We start from the raw sequence: 16,075 nt of genomic DNA on the forward strand, positions 1-16,075 counted from the left end.
TGCTCGCACCGGCCTGGTTCTCCTCTGAATCACTGCCAGGTCACGGGGCCAGGAAGTGATGTTGAAGGGAAACCCAACGTTTCAAATCAATCTTCGGTATGTCCCCAAGTTACCTTGTTTCCCATTTCTCTTTAAATCACTCCAATAAGCCCATATGTAGAGTCCAGTTATTCACATATCCTACTGTCAAATCGTGTCATTTGAAGAGATTTCTCGAGAGAACTCTCTCTTTCCAGGCAACCAAAATGAACACCTGATTTGGCAAAATCATGCCAGGAGTCTCATCCTATTATTTTTTTTTTTTAGAAAACTGTTAAAGACACAACTATTTGACAAATTTGTAACCCAAACTTCCTAATGCTTCTTAAATATAACATGTATTGTGTACATTCTAGAAATTGATGTATCGTTTTGAACTGTATATTCGCAGGATGTTCAGCCTTATCTGCTGTGAACCGCCTAGAACCATTTGTGGTCTGGCGGTATATAAGAATAAATTATTATTATTATTATTATTTTTTTTAAATTTCTTTATTGATATTTTGAACTTGACAATGTATACATTTGAAAAATCGGAAAAAAAAAAAACTATATGAAAATACACTGTTAACATCAGAAATATTACAATAAAAATTTTAAATCCCTTCTTAACCTATAACAGTAATGATATTATATTATACTCATCAATATTATAGAATATTATGAAATTTATACCTCTAAATAAATAATACACCCCCCCCCCCACCCGCCCTGGATGTGCAAAGGAATCTAACATAAAGAAAAAGGAATCACTTTAATTATAATGTGACAAAATTAGTTAATGGACCCCAAATCCCCTTAAAGGATTTAACAAACCCTAAACGCTCTGCCATAATCTTTTCATATTTATATGTTGCACACACAGTTGCCCACCAAAAACTAAAATTAATCCTATTATGATTTTTCCAATTAGATGTGATCATTTGAACCCCTATTCCTGATAAGATCATGAAAAGGCGACTATTATTTCTATCCAAAGTGGGTTTATCATGCAGAATCGTTCCAAAAATTATTGCTTCATATGTCAAAGGAATAGAGGATTGAAGAATATTATTAATTTGCCCCCAAATCGACTTCCAAAAGCCAAGTATCAATGGACAAAAAAATAAAAGATGATCCAAAGTCCCAATATCAATATGACAATGCCAACATCTATTAGATTTAGAACTATCTACTTTATTCAACCGAACTGGAGTCCAAAAAATTCTATGTAATAAAAACAACCATGTTTGTCTCATAGATGCTGACATTGTACATCTTAATCTCCAAGTCCAGATTCGTGGCCAACGAGAAACAGAAATATGCTGTTTTAACTCGATACTCCAAATATCTCTAAGACTATTTTTTGGTTTTTTATTTAAAAATCCAGAAATCAATTTATACTACTGGGCAGCCTGATGTCCTATTAAATCTGTTTGGTAGCAAAGGATTTGCAAGCTAAAATAAGTTTTCAAATTTTTCCATTCAGGGAACCCCATCTGAATAGCCTGCTTCAACTGCAAGCACCTATATTGTTGAGTGTTTGAAATACCAAATGAATGCTGCAGTTGTGAAAACTCAAGCAGATTACCATTAGAAATAAGATCATCTAATGTCCTAATATTTGCCTGCATCCAATTCTTCTTATTATTATTACAGAGGTACATGGGGGGAAGGGAAATCGTGAGTGTGGAGTAGGGGGCGCAGAAGGAGCGGTGGGGGAAAGGAGTTTGCGGGAGGGGGGGTGTCACCACCCCAGGCATCTCCTACCCTTGCTATGCCACTGCTACTGATTGCAATCTCTTTAACACAACTGTAGGGAGGCTTGAATAGATAATAAGTAATGGTCTCTGCCTCAGGATCTAAGCTTCTGAAATAATCGTATATTCACTTACTCGTATATATATTCACTTAACTGGACAGGGCCATTGAATAACCGTTTGCTATGTTGAAAGTGGGCAGGAGAGGGATATTCGAGGGGAAAGAGTCAGGAAGGAGCCATGAGTTATATAGGCACCAGAATTATTCAATGCTGTTACCTAGATAGCTAACCAGGCATGAAGGACCACATAAATATCAGTTCTAAATTTGTCAGATTAACTATAAGGGTGCCAGAACTGAATATTGGCCTGCACCCACATGAAACTCATCATCCCTCCTTCCTGTCGCCCCAATCAGCAAAAGCATAAATGAGTGAGATCTGATCCTGTTCAGTGGACCACTGGGGATGATAGGTAGGCCTTGGTGGCCTGCTGGGCTTGGGCAGGTGTGGGAGGGGGATTCTGATCAGAAGGAGCAAGAGGGATTCTGGTGTTGATGGGTAAGGACGGGAGGGGGTCTGGTGCTGAAAGGGCATCTGCATCTGCTTTTGTAGGTCCCAGCCAGTGTTCCCGCTAAGGTGCGCTGGCCTGCGCGCGCGCACAAAATATTACATCGCAGCGCAAAGTTTCTCTTCACAGCGCACACACGCGTCGCAAAGGTAAGGGGAGATAAGGTAAGGGGACGCATTGGGGGGATTGCACTTCCCCACAATTGCCATGCTTCGGTTCCTCTTCTTCCTTCCTTCCTCCCCCCCCCCCCCCCGCGGGACCCTGCGGCACCATCAACTCTTACTCCCTCTAATGTCGGCCCTGCAGCTCCAGACTTCCTCGCACCTTCTCCCCTCCCCCTTTGGATCGCTATTATTTTAAATGTTATAGCCGCGGAGCTGTATCCATCAGTGGAGATGTCTAACCTCGGCCTGCCCCGGAACTCTTACTGCAACAGTGACTTCCTGTTCCTGCCTAGACGGGCGGCTGCTGCAGTAAGAGTTCCGGGGCAGGCCGAGGTTAGACATCTCCACTGATGGATACAGCTCCGCGGCTATAACATTTAAAATAATAGCGATCCAAAGGGGGAGGGGAGAAGGTGCGAGGAAGTCTGGAGCTGCAGGGCCGACATTAGAGGGAGTAAGAGTTGATGGTGCCGCAGGGTCCCGCGGGGGGGGGGGGGGGAGGAAGGAAGGAAGAAGAGGAACCGAAGCATGGCAATTGTGGGGAAGTGCAGAGCTGCAGGGAAGAGTGTTGCGGTACCCAGCTGGAGGGAGAAGGAAGATGAGGGAGGGAATTAAAGGAGATGCCAGGGCTTGGAGCATAGGAGGAAGGTATGCCAGTCTAAGGGAAAAGGAAGGGGGAGATGTGAGAGCATGGAGGGGGAACGAAAGATGGAAGAAAAGGAAAGGAGAGAGATGCCAGAGAATCAGGGAAGGGGAGATACCAGACTATGAGGAGAGGTGTGGGAGAGGGAAGGCGAGGAGAGAGATGCCAGACCAATGGGGTGAAAGGAGAGATGGAAGGGGGAGGCATACAGTTTCTGGAAGGGGCATAGAAGGAGAGAAGATGCCATATAGGGGAAGAGAGACGGCAGACAGTGAATGGAAGGAAGAGAGTTACAAGAAGATGAGGAAAGGAGAAACCACAGAAGACAAAGGTAGAAAAAAATTTCTATTTATTTATTGCTTTAGGAGACATGTGTCACTGTTTCTGTGAAGCATTGTATGCAGAGTCCAGCTTCTTGCTGGTTCAATTTAACCTTTGTCTATGTATTTTTATTTTATCCCCCCTTTTACAAAACTGTGAAGCGTTTTTTAGCACCAGCCTTGGTGGTAGCAGCTCTGATGCTCAGAATTTTATGAGCATCAGAGCTGTTACCTCCGTAGCTAAAATCCACACTACAGTTTTGTAAAAGAGGGAGGGGTTAGTTTGTGATTACATATTCCTTACTAGGCGAAGGTGTTTTCTGTGTTCTGTGTGTTCGAAAGACATGGTTTTCTGTTAGGATTGACGGTGTAGGATTGATCTGTGCTGGTCTGGCTTGTTTAGTTTTACAATGGGTGTATTGATGTACTGCTCACTGCAATATGTAAGATGCTGCCTTTTCCTAGGTACTCATGTGTGACGTGTGGTTTGTTACTAAAAATCATGTTTTTCTTACAGATGGGGGGGGGTGCCAAAAAATGATGGGCCCCGGATGTTACATATGCTAGGTACGCCACTGTATGTAAAGATACCAGAAAGCTGGCGTAGCAAAAACTTCTAAGTTTTGAGTATTTAACCCTCCCACAATCTCACGGGCACTCGTTTCAAGTTTATTGAGATTTTGATTTAAACGCAATATCAAATATTTTCAATGCGTATAACAAAAATAAATTTGGGGAAATAAATAAAACCATTTGAACCAGTGTTCCCGCTAAGCTGCGCTGGCGTGTGCTGGCGCACAAAATATTACATCGCAGCGCACACGTTTCTCGTCACAGCGCACGATCGGAAGAGGCGTACGGCAGATGGCAGGGCGGCGAGAGGAGAATCGGGCGAGTTGGCTCATAACTTGCTGGCGCCCGATATTTTTGGCTCACGGTGAAAAAAGTTTGCTCACAACACCCACCCGCTTAGAGGGAACACTACTCCCAGCCAGTATTCATTCGAGACCTAAATAAGAATATTGGGACCTAATTTTGCCCATGACAGTCAGCATTTAACAAAAATGCTGAAGGTTGCTGACTGAATATTGACAGGATGATAAATATACTGTAGCTAATACTGATATGAATGAAGCTTTAAAATTGCAGATTCATAGCAATGATTTTCCTTAGGGTTGTGTCAATGTGCAAATATTTTCAAGAAAGTGTCAAAGAGCTGTCTGGCAATTATTACAACACATTACGAAGGCACAACTATGTGACACCAACATCATACCTTGAACTGATTCTCACCTTTAAGACTCTACTAAATACCAAAAGGCAAGAAGTTGATATGATGAGAAGTCGCTATCTTGTGGGTCTGCAGAAACTTGACTTTGCATCTTCACAGGTAAATTCTTTTTCAAACAAATGCACATTAATGAAAGTTACATAACCCCTCTCCCCTAATAATAATAATAACAGCTTATATACCGCAATACTGTGAAGTTCTATGCGGTTTACAAAGATTAAGCAAAGGTACAAATTGATTGACTTTAAGAGGGGAGGAAGAAAGAGGGTTAATAGGACAGGAAATCCATTTTTGAGGAGAGAGTGATCAATAGAACAAGTTAATCGCTATAGAGGGGAGAGAGAAGAGAGGATCAGTTGTCTAGATACTTTAGGAACAGGTGTGTTTTCAGATGTTTCCTAAATTCCTCATAAGTAGTGGGCGAAAGCAATTGTTCTAGGTCTTTACCCCATGATGCTGCTTGGTGCGAGAGAAGATGTTCATGGTTTTTTTTCAGTTTACAACCTCTCACTGGGGGGGAAACAAAGTTGGAATGTGAGCTTCTCTTGTGTCTGTTGGCTGAGAAGACGAAAAGGTCAGTTATATATTTAGGGGCAAGTCCGTGTAGTGCTTTGAAGCAGAAACAGGCAAATTTAAACTTTACGCGCGCCTCCATTGGCAGCCAATGCAGCTGCCGGTAGTAGGGTGACACGTGGTCAAACTTCTTCAGCCCAAAGATCAGTTTGACCGCTGCATTTTGCATCAATTGTAAACGCTGCATGTTCTTTTGGGAAATTGCTAAATAGGCGATGTTACAGTAGTCAAGTAGACTCAGTACGAGGGTTTGGATTAGGGTTCTGAATGCCGCTGTATCGAAATAAGCTTTAATGGATCTGAGTTTCCAGAGAGTGAAAAATCCCTTTCTGATCAAGGAGTCCACCTGGTCTCTCATGGTTAGGCACTGATCCAAAGTTACACCTAATACTAAGCCTTGGTAGAGGTTTCTACGCAGTGTGTATGGGTGGTTTTTGTATGAGGAAAGACTAAAACGTTTAGGGCTCTTCAGCTTGGAAAAGAGATGGCGAAGGGGGGAGATATGATTGAAGTCTACAGAATCCTGAGTGGAGCAGAATGGGTACAAGTGTATCGATTTTTCACTCTGTCAAAAATTACAAAGACTAGGGGACACTTGATGAAGTTACAGGGAAATACTTTTAAAACCAATAGGAGGAAATTTTTTTTCACTCAGAGAATAGTTAAGCTCTGGAACGCATTGCCAGAGGTTGTGGTACGAGTGGATAGTATAGCTGGTTTTTAGAAAGGTTTGGACAATTTCCTGGAGGAAAAGTCCATAGTCTGTTATTGAGAAAGACATGGGGGAACCCACTGCTTGCCCTGGATCGGTAGCATGGAATATTATTACTCCTTGGGTTTTTGGTCAGGTACTAGTGACCTGGATTGGCCACTGTGAGAATGAGCTACTGGGCTTAATGGACCATTGGTCTGACCCAGTAAGGCTATACTTATGTTCTTCTGAAAGCTTCTATACTGCTACTAATGACTGGGGAGTCAATTCAGAGCGGTTTACATGAGCTTCTGTAAAGGTGTTACAATTCAGAGTTAGCCTTTTATGAGATAGTTTTCAATATAGACAAATTTATACCATAATCAATCATCTTACGTATATGTACACATTTAGACTATATACACATATAATACTAGTATCGTGTACTATGTTCATACTAAATCTTACTTATATGCACACATAATACCTATATCTATTCTATGTTGTATTCCTAATGGGGATCAGCCAACTATCTCCTCTATGTTGCTTTATTAGTTAAAGTAGTCTGTGAAGAGGATGATCTTTATCCCTTTCTTGAACTTTCCTGTGTCCTTTTAAGAACATAAGAATTGCCGCTGCTGAGTCAGACCAGTGGTCCATTGTGCCCAGCAGTCCGCTCACACGGCAGCCCTTAGGTCAAAGACCAGTGCCCTAACTGAGACTAGCCTTACCTGCGTACTATCTGGTTCAGCAGGAACTTGTCTAACTTTGTCTTGAATCTCTGGAGGGTGTTTTCCCCTATAACAGCCTCCTGAAGAGCGTTCCAGTTTTCTACCACCCTCTGGATGAAGAAGAACTTCCTTACGTTCATACGGAATCTATCCCCTTTCAACTTTAGAGAGTGCCCTTTCGTTCTCTCTGCCTTGGAGAGGGTGAACAACCTGTCTCTATATACTAAGTCTATTCCCTTCATTATCTTGAATTTTTCGATCATGTCCCCTCTCAGTCTCTTTTCAAGGGAGAAGAGGCTCAGTTTCTCTAATCTCTCACTGTATGGCAACTCCTCCATCCCCTTAACAATTTAATCGCTCTTCTCTGGACCCTTTCGAGTAGTATTGTGTCCTTCTTCATGTACGGCGACCAGTGCTGGACGCAGTATTCCAGGTGAGGGCGTACCATGGCCCGGTACAGTGGCATGATGACCTTCTCCGATCTGTTCATGATCCCTTTCTTAATCATTCTTAGCATTCTGTTCATCCTTTTCGCCGCCGCCAAGCATTGTGCGGACGGCTTCATTGACTTGTTGACCAGTTCTCCCAAGTCTCTTTCCTGGGGGGTCTCTCCGAGTACTGCACTGGACATCCTGTATTCATGTATAAGATTTTTGTTACTGACATGAATCACCTTACACTTATCCACGTTATTTGCCATGGCGCGGCCCATTTCTCGAGTGTGTTTATGTCACGTTGCAGGTCTTCGCAATCCTTCTGTGTCTTCACTACTCTGAATAACTTCATATCGTCTGCAAATTTAATCATCTTGCTCGTCATACCAATTTCCAGGTCGTTTATAAATATGTTGAAGAGCACAGGTTCAAGCTCTGAACCCTGCGGCACTCCACTGGTGACGCTTTTCCAGTACAAGTATTTTCTAGTTTTAATTCCTTCAGAAGGGAGTTCCACCACCTTGGTGCCATCAGTGAGTAAATTCTTGTCATAACGCTTTGTATTTGATGTCTCTAAAGAAGGATATTTCCAGCAGATATTCTTGGCTCGAGCGCAGAGTACATGCCGGTGTATGGTAATGTAGTCTGGCCACTAGATATTGCAGTTCCAAGAAATCAATTATTTTGTTCGTCAGCAACAAGATCTTGAATTTCACCCTACTTTCAGTCGATGCCCTCCACGTATCTCTATTATTAAATAACCTTTAATGGTTTCCTCTGCAGGCTTGTGTTGCCTTTTAAATTAGCCTGTTTTTTGTATTTTTAGTTTTAAATTCTTTATTCATTTTAAATCTTAAACAAGTGTACAATAAAATATCCATTAAACTTTCAATATAACACTTGAAATTCTTAATCATATCATCTAGAACAAAAATATACATCCCCACCTCCCACCCTTCTTAAAGTAAGTAAATTTCGAGTCATTTTAAAACAGACAATAAGTGTACATAAATATATCCATCATAATTTCAATACAGCACTTAAAATTCTTAATCAAATCCTCATAAACAAAAATAGAAATCCCTTCCCTCTCACCCTTCTTAAAGTTTTTTGTATTTTTAAATTTGACATGATATGGCTCCTGAGGGTGTACATTTACTGGTCTTGTTCCTTCTGGCAGGACTTCATCTAAGTCGAGAGATCATCATTCTTTGATTTTTCCTTCTTTTAAGTCAGCTTGTCATAAGAAAATATTACAATTATCTTTCTCTCAAAAAACAGTTCAGATATGGAGTAATCTCTTTTTACCATTAAAAATGTCATTTTATTTTGGGGGTTTTTTTTTTTGTTTTTTTTTTGAAACATTTAATATTTTTCTTATTTCAAAACTTTTTTGATTAAGTGGTAACTTTTTGTTTTTTTGTTTTTTTTTTATTTATAAATTTATTCATTTGTTACAACTTATAACAATTCCATGAAAAAGGATAATCGAGGAAAATACATCAAAATAAAAGAAAATCTAATTCAAGTCCACATTATACGAGGGCTGTTGTTTTCTTTTTTTTTATGGTATTTTTATTGATGCTCTTATTGTATGTGGGATAAAGCAGTTTATAAGCGTTGAAATTAGATTAAATTAGCCCCCCATTTTTACAAAAGTGTGAAGCAGTGGCTGGTGTGCTAAATGCTCTGTGTTGCTCTGCCAGTCATAGAGTTCCTATGAGCATCAGAGCACCACAGAGCATTCAACATGCCGGCCGGCACTTAAAACCTCTTCCGTGCTTTTGTAAAGTGAGGGGTAGATTAGTCTATGCTGTTAATACACATCCGTGTTAACAGTTAATGCCGTTTCATAATTTCATAGTTCATAGTTTATTTCAAATTTGATTACACGTTAATAAAAAAAGGGAAATACTAAAAAAGATAAATACAACTGACTAACAAAAACGAAAAACAAACAAGACAGATTAACAAGGGGGAAGTAGAAGGAACTGCAATATAGTAAAGTATAGACAGTATACAGTATAGATTCAAGAGCAATGTTAGGAAATTCTACTTTACAGAGAGGGTGATGGATGCCTGGAATGCGCTCCCTAGAGAGGTGGTGAAGAGGAAAACGGTGACGGAGTTCAAAGAAGCGTGGGATGAACACAGAGGATCTAGAATCAGAAAATAATAGTAAATATTGAACTAAGGCCAGTACTGGGCAGACTTGCACGGTCTGTGTCTGTATATGGCCGTTTGGGGGAGGATGGGCTGGGAAGGACTTCAATGGCTGGGAGGGTGTAGATGGGCTAGAGTAGGTTTTGACGGAGATTTTGGCAGTAGGAACCCAAGCACAGTACTGGGTAGAGCTTTGGATTCTTGCCCAGAAATAGCTAAGAGGAAAAAAATTTAAATTGAATCAGGTTGGGCAGACTGGATGGAGCATTTGGGTCTTTATCTGCCATCGTCTACTATGTTACTATGTTATAGACAAGAAAAGAGAAGAAAAATGGAAAGAACAAAAGGAAAGAGATAACATATTTGTGCTGCAATTAGCTCATTTGAGTAGGGAATCAAGAGATAAAAGAGAGAGGAAACGGAGAAAGGGGAGAAAGAGCTTCATGATCAAAAGCATCTTTGTACAGGAAACATTTCAATGCCCCTTTGAATTTATGTAAGTTGGTTTCAGATCTTATATGTGGAGGCAAAGAGTTCCAAATAGTGGGGGCGGTCACTGAAAAAGATGTGCGGTGATTTTCATTGAGGGAATGAAAAATAAGTGTTGGTTTGTTGATTTTTAGTATCTGGGCGGATCATGTGGTATAATCAATTTGTTGATAAATGCCGGTTCGTTGGTTTTGTGAGTTTTGAAAATTATGGCAAGTTTATATGTTATTCTATGTTGGATGGGTAACCAGAGAGCGCTGTATCCCATTTTAATTGCATATGAAGATTTTAGATAGAACATGCAGAAGGGACTTCACCTTTCCAAAACAAGGAATTCCTATGCTATTTTACAAGAATCTGGGCCAAACGTAGAACCTTTTATAAAATGGGTGCCAGACCACACATCATAGTCCCTTCACATAAACATAGGTGCTCTCTCTGCAAAAGGAACTGATTCCAACATTGGTGCCCCCCCCTCCACCGGATGGCAGCCTGAACAGCCAGAACCGTCCCCTCAACTGTACCTCCCATTTCATTCTCCCTTGGCAAAATCACAACCAGATTAAGACCCCCCTGCAAGGCACAAACTCCTGATCAAAATCCTTCACAGCACAGACTCCATGCAATCAAGATTTTTTTTTATTTTTTTTTGCGTTAATGAACAGCTTTGCATGATTTTGCATGCAGTAGCTCAATAATGCAAAATTTACATTAAATTTCACACAAAGTGGACTTTGTGCAAAAATTTACTATTGTGAAGTGACTTTGCAAAAGTGAACTTCCTGTAAAAATTCCTAAACTTTGACATTTTTGCATGTTTCTATATATTTTTTGCCAATTTTTGTACTTTTGCAAAATCATGTTTTCTATAAGATATTATATTGCAAATTATCTGATATAATATAAACTATGCATGTCATTAGTGCTTTAATTACCTTGAAAAAAACAAAAGTACTGTAATGTTTATTTTAATTATGCAATATGGTATTCATACCTTCATTTGCATTATAACTTACTCTCCTCCCCCCTCCCCCCGCTTTTTATCAAGCTGCGCTAGAGGTTTTTAGTGTGGTCACAAACAGATAAACCCAGCATGCCATTTCTGCTGTCTCATAGGAATTCTATGAGCATCGGATGGTGGGGAGTTAATGAATTAAAATAACTTAGACTGCATTATGAAGATTTCTAGTATAGAGGAATAGTAGTTTTATTATGATGTACACAGGGACAAATTGTTTAACAGTTCCTCATTGCTTCCCTATACTACTTTAGGTTTCAATAATGCAAATGGAACTGACTGCCCTTCAGCCTGAACTAATTCAAACGTCTGAAGAGACGGACAAAATGATGATCAAAATAGAAAAGGAAACAATTGAAGTTGATGCAAAAAAGGCATTGGTATCTGCAGATGAAAAGGAAGCCAACGAGGCTGCAGCTGCATCCAAAGCTATTAAGGTAAAACTGAAAATCTCCCTAAGGAAAGCAATTTTATGTAACTACTTTTTTTTCTGAAGCCAAAACAGTTCACTATAGGCATGTGACACCCAACAGGGCTGGAAAAGACTTCAGAACACATTGGCACTTGCCTTGGCCATGCAGGATGCCTTAGTTTGTCATGTCAGAGACAAATGGATGCATTTTTCTTTATCATTACTTTAAATCCTGAAGTAGTGCTGAGACAGAAACTGCCCTTGATAATAGGGAATCTGGACTTGAGAGTATTGACTTGCTGTGAATTTTGTGTCTTAACTCTTGGCAGCCTTTGTGTGATGCTCACAGCAGTGCCCTCTAAGTTGCCCCAGTGCCCTTTTGACATGTCTGGCCAGTCCATTACAATGCTGGCCCCTCCCATGTCCAAGTGGTCTGTTTTTGTGGTTGAAAAATGGCAAAAAAGGTTTGGCATACTAAGGCTGGACATTCTGATGTCCAAGACTTCCAAATAAAGTCATTTTCATAAAAAAGTTTTGGATCTCTAGCGGTTTTGAAAATGGATGCTTTCCTGCCTGGACCTTTGGACATTTTGCAGTGTCTGAATTCAAGAAAGCATGGGACAGGCACGTGGGATCTCTTATGGAGAGAAGGAGATAGTAGATGCTGCGGATGGGTCATTTGGCCTTTATTTACCATCATGTTTCTTGGTAGCAGCTCACTATTTCTCAGCCTTTAGCTAGGGAAAAGTTCTCTCTTACTTCTGGGACCTCTCTGAATGATTCCAGTCTCTGAATGTTGATTTTGTGTGTGTGTGTGTGTATATACATATATATATATATATATATATACTAGTCTTATAGCCCATTACATTAACGGGTGCTAGAATATATGTGTGTGTGTCTATCTTTATTTCTTTTTCTCTCTCTCTCTCTCCTTAGCCGCTTTCTGTATTTCTGTGTTTCTTTCTTTCTGTCTTTTTTTTTTTCCTTGGCTATCCACCACCACCCCTTTCCTGCTCCCCCTGTCCATTCTCCCTTCCTTTTACCTCCCCTGTGTCCACCACCACCTCTTCACTGCTCCCCTTATCCAACAGCAGCCCTTCTCCATTTGTTTACCTCCCCCCTGTCCATGATCACCTCTTTCCTGCTCCCCCTGTCCAGCAGTACACCTCCTTTCCTTTTTCTGCCTCCCCTGTCCATCCCTGCTCCCCCTGTCCAGCAGTATGCCTCCCTTCCTTTTTCTGCCCCCCCTGTCCATCAGTACCTCTTCCCCTGTCCATCCCTGCTCCCCCTGTCCAGCAGTATACCTCCCTTCCTTTTTCTGCCCCCTGTCCATCAGTACCTCTTCCCCTGTCCATTCCTGCTCCCCCTGTCCAGCAGTACGCCTCCCTTCCTTTTTCTGCCCCCCCCCCCGTCCATCAGCACCTCTTCCCTGTCCATCCCTGTCCCCCTATAATCAGGCCCGCCATTAATCTACAGGGTCTTGGCCAGGATAGGGAAGAAACGCATGCACGTGTACCTGTTGCCAGCTCTGCAGCTTTACCATCCTGCAACCCAGACACAAACACTTCCACCAAGCCCCACACTCCATTTTCTTCCACAGACATGAAGGAGAGAGGCGGGGACAGGGGGGAGGAGCCACTGCTTGGAGGCGTACGGAAAAGCTCAGCAGCAAAGGCACAGTCCACAGCCGGCGAGGTCATATGCTGGGGTGAAGCGTGCTCTGCGCTTGCACCTCTCAACGGACGTTTTTTGCTGAAGGACAAAGTTTATTTTTTATTTCAAAGCCGCCGGTGTGGCTCCTCTCTCAAGCCGCACCTGCGTCGGAGAAGGCTTCCGATGCAAGCGGGGATCGAGAGAGGAGCCGCGGCAGTGGTTTTGAACTAAGAAATAAACTTTGTCCGTATAGAGGCTGAGGGAGTGCGGCGCGAGGTGGAGAGTAGGAGGGCCCGATGCCTTGCGCGCTTTCTGCGCTCCTACCGGCTTCTTAGCCCTTTTCGGTGTCTGCCCTCCGCCGACAGCCCTCCTCCGGACAGCCACCGCTCCGCGCGTCCTGGAGTCCTACGAAGTAAGCACGCATGCACACTCTCGCCGGCCACATCCCGACAGATCAGATCTCAGGGAACACGCGGTGCGAGTGCACATGCGCACTTAGCATTTTATTATTATAGATGTATATATGCGTGTATTTTTTTTATATGCCAGATGTTGATGCGCGTGAAACGTGTACTGACAATTCTGTCAGAATGTTGGTGAAAACACTGCCGAGAGAAAAAAGCATGTAAGAAACACTTTTCTCAAACAACTGGAACAGATCTTCTAGGACACAATCATTAAGTCCAACTTCCTTATCTTGTCCCGACAGGGGTCCACCTGTTTCGCCTCATAGATACGCTTCATCAGGGTATGAAAAATAAAGCTGGCATTGAAAACACGCCTTCAATCTGCTAGTGCAGTTCTTCAGAATGGCCGCCATTTTCATATTTGGTGTGATTTTGTTTTAAGCTTTACCACTACGCCCCCTTTTTTCAGTTCAGTAAATTACACTCAAAAATGGGTGCCCAAAATATCAACGCTAAGCACTAATTTATATAGAATAGCGTGTAGCACTGATTCTCACTCCCACATTTGGGGAGCTGCAACCTGAAACTCATTTAGAAAAAATCCCTTGTATACAAAAATAAAGGTGAAACCCTAAATTACGACAATGGTAGAGATGATTTCAGGAAAGAGAACATTCATGCCAGATAAGTTCCTTTTTTTGTACTGTGGCAGAGTCCAGTCTGGTTTTTCCTAGAAACATAGAAACATGATGGCAGATAAAGGTCAAATGATAATAACCATGATCGCTTTCTCTTTCTGAGAGATCCCACATGCCTATCCCAGGCGCTCTTGAATTCAAACACAATCTCTGTTTATACCACCTTTTCTGGGAGACAGTTCCACGCATCTACCGCCCTTATAGAAACATAGAAACATAACGGCAGATAAAGGCAAATGGCCCATCTAATCTGCCCATCCGCAGTAACCATTATCTCTTTCTCTCTCTATACCCTCTCTATAACTCTATACCCTCTCCTATACCCATTCTCACAAACAGCCTGGGCACGCTTGAAAGTATAATCGTTTTTTTTATTAAGTGCAAACCTGAGTCTGTTACCTCACAGGCTCTGGTAATGCAAACCGTTTCTCAGCTCAAGGATAAACTGTTTTTCTTAAGCAAGATTCAAGGGTGGACCCAGCCAGACCCACAAATATATTCCACAATCCTCAATATAATAAGGTTGGGCTTACCTTAGCCACTTAATCACCAACCATTTCATCTTGACAGTCTCTCCATTCTTTTGCAGGGCTCCTCTCAGCCCTTAGCTAGGGAAAGGTTCTCTCTTAATGAGCTCCCTGAGCTCAGGAAAGTCTCTTCCTTCTGGAACCTCTCTGAATGATTCCAGACTGTGAAAGAAATACTCCTCCCAGCCTGAGTCCCCCCCCCCCATCCAACCCAGCAGGACTGTATAATTTTCCTAATAGATTTCAGTACGGCATTCTGGGACAGGTAGTTTCCCCCGATTTGTCTACCATCCCCTGCTTCCCAGGGGTATAACTGCAGCTTCAGTGAGGGAAAATCCCTGAATCTCTCACATATACTTTCTACATGGTTGGATTGTTTTTGGAGAATGTTGGGTCAACACTGTGAAGCAATCATTGGTGAAATATTTTGAGTAGGACTACACATTATACGATTTGGATGGAATTATATTGTAAAAACACACCTGTTCCTAAAACATCTTGACAACTGATCCACTTATCTCTCTCCCCTCAATAGCGACTAACTGTCCTTTTGATCACTTTTCTCCTCAACAATGAATTTCCTGTCTAATTACTTCTCTTTCTTCTTCCCCTCTAGAAGTCAGTCAATTTGTACCTCTGCTTAATCTTTTGTAAACCGCATAGAACTTCACGGTAATGCGGTATATAAGCTGTTATTATTATTATTATTATTAAATACTTAATTTTGGCACTTTTATAATGAGAAACTCATTGATATATCAGTGACTGTTAAACCCTCTTGGGAGGTCTATGAGAAAAAAGCCTTACTTTGTAATGATTCCTATACTAGGACTCTGGTAACTGAGGGTTTCCATTATTTTTTTAATTAATGTATTTAGTGATTTTAGGGTTCCACCTTTATTTTTGCATACAAGGGATTTTTTTCTGGATTTATTTCAGTTCCTTTGGAAATTTTCGGAATGTTCCTGACCCGCCTATACCCCTCCCATGTCCATGCTCCCTTTTGATTTGCAAGCTATGAGACTTAGGTGCCCAGGATAATAGAATACCAAATTCAAATGAGTGCCAATTGCCATTAACAATTGATAGCATCTGATTATTGATGCTGGCTCATTATCTAATTAACCCCCTTTTTACTAAACCATAATAGCAGTTATTAGCGCAGGGAGCTGTGCTGAATGCTTTGCTCTGCTCCCGACGCTCATAGAGTTCCTATGGGCCTCAGGGACAGCATGGAGCATTTAGCGTGGCTCCCTGCATTAATAACCGCTATCGCAGTTTAGTAAAAGAGGGGGGGGAGATAAGTTGCATGCACATTTTGGAATTGCATCCAATTTTGGGTGACATTTATAGAAACCAGGGGAAAAGGCATAATTTTATATAATCCAAATTGTACACATTATTACTTTAAGTTCCAACTATTTATTGATTTTCAAACACAACACACTCAACATAAACATTCCCCCACAACTTATCAAAGAATCTTGCATGTACATTGGAATATATATAT

The 16,075-nt window shown here is 41.5% G+C and overlaps 1 protein-coding gene across 4 annotated transcripts in view; it reads left to right on the forward strand.

Moving 5' to 3' along the window:
• Nucleotides 1–16,075, forward strand: part of DNAH3 (dynein axonemal heavy chain 3) — a 294,020-nt gene that overhangs the window by 220,493 nt on the left and 57,452 nt on the right. For all 4 annotated transcript variants that reach the window (XM_033963933.1, XM_033963934.1, XM_033963935.1 and 1 more), the window contains 2 exons: nucleotides 4,649–4,865; nucleotides 11,120–11,302. In XM_033963933.1, coding sequence (XP_033819824.1) covers nucleotides 4,649–4,865; nucleotides 11,120–11,302 — 400 coding nt within the window. The remainder of the gene's footprint in view (nucleotides 1–4,648; nucleotides 4,866–11,119; nucleotides 11,303–16,075) is intronic.

The sequence above is a fragment of the Geotrypetes seraphini genome, chromosome 11 (genome assembly GCF_902459505.1).
Source record: "Geotrypetes seraphini chromosome 11, aGeoSer1.1, whole genome shotgun sequence".
NCBI classification, from domain to species: domain Eukaryota; kingdom Metazoa; phylum Chordata; class Amphibia; order Gymnophiona; family Dermophiidae; genus Geotrypetes; species Geotrypetes seraphini.